Here is a 4,011-nt window from a genome sequence, read left to right on the forward strand (position 1 = left end):
CATTTATTATTATCAGACATTTTTAGCTGCTTTTTTATTGCAGAGTTTAGAGGCTGAACGGTTGTTGCTCACCCATCCAGGGAACGGTGACCAGGTGGGAACCCGCTGACAGAGGTCTCTCAGGATCCGGATGATGATCACGCAGGACTGGAGACCATTGGCTCTAGCCTTTTGATGCAATACAGTTAGGTTTATGCAGTGAACCAGATTAACAGGCGATGAATGGACCAAACAGGTGAATCAAAGACATTACAGAGGTCCAATCACTACTGTGCATAATGGAAGCTTTAATACACTTTCATGTGTTTAGGCCAAAGATCTGCATTCAGCTGCCATTCCCAGTAGTCTTGTACCTCACAGTTAGTAAAGGAGCTGTGAGTTTACAAGATGCACGAGAAATCGGGACGTTTCTTGGCATCTTCTAAACCCCTGACCCCGGATTTATTCCAGTTCCTCACAAACAGGGACTGAGAAGTACAGCAGTCCAACTGAGAGAAGAGCGCAGGGACCGAAAGAGGCAGGAAATCCGATTTACTTTGCCCACATTTTAGCTCAGAGAGCAAAAATGACAGGAAACTACTCAGATGTTCCCTCTTCTCTCGACCCCTGATCTATCAAAGTTAAGAGTGAAGACAATACAAACGTTGGTCTTAAAGGCATTTTTGTGCAAGTTATTTTGCAGCCTTATGGAGTAGCTGAAAAATGCAGAGGAAAATACAAGGATGCCAATTGGTTGGAGCAATAAAAGGCTGGAATGAAGGATCCGGATGGGCGGAGCTTCACCGTAATGGAAACCAAATCAGGTCGTTAACAAAGCGGCATCCTTGAATATTTAGATTCTCTTGGTTCAAATATGAACAACTGTACTTTCCATTACATCAAAAATAGCTTCAAAATTAAAAAAAAAATAAAAAAAGAATAAATAAAGCATCTCATAAGGCTACAAGGAGAAAGTAAAATGATGTTCCGAACCTGGAACCACTTAGCGTGGCGCAGAGCAGCCAGAGCGTCAAGGCATTTTTGCCTGTCCAAGACGTCCGCTGGGTCTTTCACCATACCCGAGGTTACATCTAAAAATGGATTTGAAGGGTCAAAACGCTGAGGAGGAGGAGGAGGAGGAATGGGTGTTTGACCAGGTCAGAGAGGCTGGCAGAGAACAAACACATTGCCACACATACCAACATTTTCTATGTTTAGTCATTACAAAGAAAACCATACAGCCTGACCAACAATGACCCCCGCTGTGAAGGACCCCCATGAGAGCTGGCTGACAATTTGCTAAGTCATTTTTTATTTTATTTTTTTCATTTACAGCCAATATCCTCTTAACCCTAAACTTGAATAAAACAGATTTGTTCTGTGGATGGCATGCTGTAAGGGTTTCCATGGCAACAGATGGATCAACATCAGCTAAGGATTGAAATAGAGCGGCGAGCAAACTGCTAGGAGGAAGTGAGCTGATATAAGAGGTGGCATGGTCAGTAGTAGGTGTGGCAAAGTTTTTGGGATGTGAGAAAACCTTGGTCAAAAATCCTTCCGAGTCTGTGGGGCCCAACCGAATGGCTGCCGCAGGGCGGGGCTTTATCCTCTCAGGACCAGTGTGTGCATTACTACCAAATATTGGAAATTGGGGAAGAAAAAAAAAAAAAGAGGAAGCAATGGTTGCCAAAGAGGAAAACAAAAAGACCAACTACCCGAACGTAGAACCAGAGGGGTTAGAGATCACTGCATGCAGAGCTAACATCAGCAATCAGGACTACAGAGGCTGTGCTCCGATGCAACCAGAGATTCCTCGGCTCCGACCGTCTCTCCTGAACTTTAAACCATACTCCCCTAAGAACAACGATCAATTTAATCATCGGTTCAAATCCTTTATCCTCTTTTTTTTTTTTTTTATTATCAGTAAAAATAAAAAAATTGCAACAAAGAAAAGAAAAGAAAAAGCGATCAATCTCAATGTGACCCTTGGGTCAATTTTTTGAGGTCAACTCAGGGGAGCACTTGAGAACAGGGTGGGGTGGGGGGGGCGTAAGCGTGGTGAACCGTTCACCAGCACACAAACAGATTTGTTTCCTGTGGGAAAATTACATCCATTTCCTCGACCCAAAGACGCGTTCAAACTAATTCAGCTTGGGGTGTAAATGGCGCCTCCCGGTGGCTGTTCGTTAAACTGATCTCAGGACTAAATGTGGGGGAAAAGATGTAATGGTGCCTTCCATTGAGTATAGCCAACAATACGAATGGAAACCATCCCCGGGAACACAGGAAACAAAACAGAGCCTCACCTTGGAATAACTAGACCGAACACAAGGCAAACACGGATCATGCTTTGTTCCAAGGATAAAGAAAGCTTTCGAGAGGAAGGAGTCACAGAGCAGAAGGTGGAAGAGCAACACTGCTGGCACGTTCCTTTCATTCACCCAGAGACCCTCGCCCGGCACTGAGCCCACCTTCACACTAAGGATCCAGGCTGGCCTATCAAACTGTTCAAAGACAAATAAAAAGCTAAGCTTCCCTGAAAACCCCCAAAGGAAGGGGGGGGCGCGAGAGGAGAGGCTCTCAGCAAGCCAGAAACGGCGTGCCAGCAGATCTATGCTCTTTGGGAATATCAACCAACATACTGAAACCGATTGCATAGAGAGAGCAGAGAGATGAGTGCAAGAAGGAAGGCTGTGGGGGAGGGGGATTTCCGACCTCCATCCCGGCCCGTTTCCTCTCGGATGACAGGCGAGGTCAGAGTGATGGTCACTTGCATCTTCGGCTCGGTGCAGGATGTCAGAATGATGGCCGCCTCCTCCACCGACCCTTTGACCTCGTACTTGTCTGGAGTCACCAGCTGCAGGGAGAGAGAGGCACATGTCACCACTCCACCCGTACCATCAGCTCATTCGCCCATCCAGATATACATCTGGGTCGCCCTCGATTTTATTTAGTTAAAAAGACCTGAATTACATTTTTTGCTGACCAAAAACAGTTACCGTACTTAAATATAATGTGTTAAAGGTTAATAATGTATTCCTGAGAAAATAAAGCCTTAAAATCCTTTTTGTTTTATCACTCTGTGCCCGATCTGCACTGGAAATGGGATCCTACGCTACTTCCTGGAGCTAACTCTTTTTGTTTTGGATTTAAACATAAATCCAGTCTTTTTATCTTTTACGTTCGTGTTAACATAATGGTATATAGTGCGTAATCTAAAGAAAGAAACAACTAAAATGCAGATAAACATGGTCAGATTTTGCCGGACTGCTCTGAGCAGGTCCCATGATGACGTCAGAGAAGCAGTTTAAAGGAGAAAATGTAAAGAAAGGTCATAAAATATTTTTTCAAAGATGTGTATTAGCATTCTTTAGTAAGTTAAGGATAGAAATAAGTAATTTTAGTACCATAAATATATTATTTATGGACACCTGGATGTCGCGCAAGCTTAGGACGGATCGTGCTTCTGGAACGGATCGGGTAGTGACACTGCACACCAACAGCCCCGCCGTTACAATAATTACTGCAACTCTTTATATGCTGGCTTGGACCGCTCACTTTTACACCGTCTGCAGTTGGTACAAAATGCAGCTGCCTGTCTCCTTACATAAACGTGACCACATATCACCTGTTCTAGCCTCACTGCACTGGCTCCTGGTTGTTTTTAGGATAGATTTTAAATTTTTATTGTTTGTTTTTAAAGCTCTTAATGGTCTAGCCCCCCAGTATTTGACTGAGATTCTCCAAATTCATGCCCCGGCCAGAACACTGAGATCCTCTAATCAGCTGCTACTGGCGATGCCTAAAACCAGACTTAAAACTAAAGGTGATCGAGCCTTTATGGCACCGAGGCTCTGGAATAACTTACCATGGCATGTTAGATCAGCAGGCTCCTTTGAGGTTTTTAAATCATCTTTAAAAATCACATCTCTTCTCCCTGGCTTTTAATCATGTCTAAGTGGACATTTGGCAAAATTTTATTTTAAATTTTATTTTATTCTAAAATGTATTTTAATTGAAACATTTATCTTA

At 43.5% G+C, this 4,011-nt stretch overlaps 1 protein-coding gene across 2 annotated transcripts in view; it reads right to left on the reverse strand.

Moving 5' to 3' along the window:
• Nucleotides 1-4,011, reverse strand: part of zfr (zinc finger RNA binding protein) — a 39,980-nt gene that overhangs the window by 7,876 nt on the left and 28,093 nt on the right. Inside the window, exons 15-17 of one of the 2 annotated variants that reach the window (XM_015388894.1) lie at nucleotides 2,695-2,836; nucleotides 973-1,070; nucleotides 73-168 (exon numbers count right to left, since the gene is read on the reverse strand). In XM_015388894.1, the coding sequence (XP_015244380.1) occupies nucleotides 73-168; nucleotides 973-1,070; nucleotides 2,695-2,836 (336 nt within the window). The remainder of the gene's footprint in view (nucleotides 1-72; nucleotides 169-972; nucleotides 1,071-2,694; nucleotides 2,837-4,011) is intronic. The other variant, XR_001481629.1, reaches the window with a different exon arrangement.

This window comes from Cyprinodon variegatus, unplaced genomic scaffold (assembly GCF_000732505.1).
Source record: "Cyprinodon variegatus isolate N-32 unplaced genomic scaffold, C_variegatus-1.0 Scaffold440, whole genome shotgun sequence".
Taxonomy (NCBI): Eukaryota; Metazoa; Chordata; class Actinopteri; order Cyprinodontiformes; family Cyprinodontidae; genus Cyprinodon; species Cyprinodon variegatus.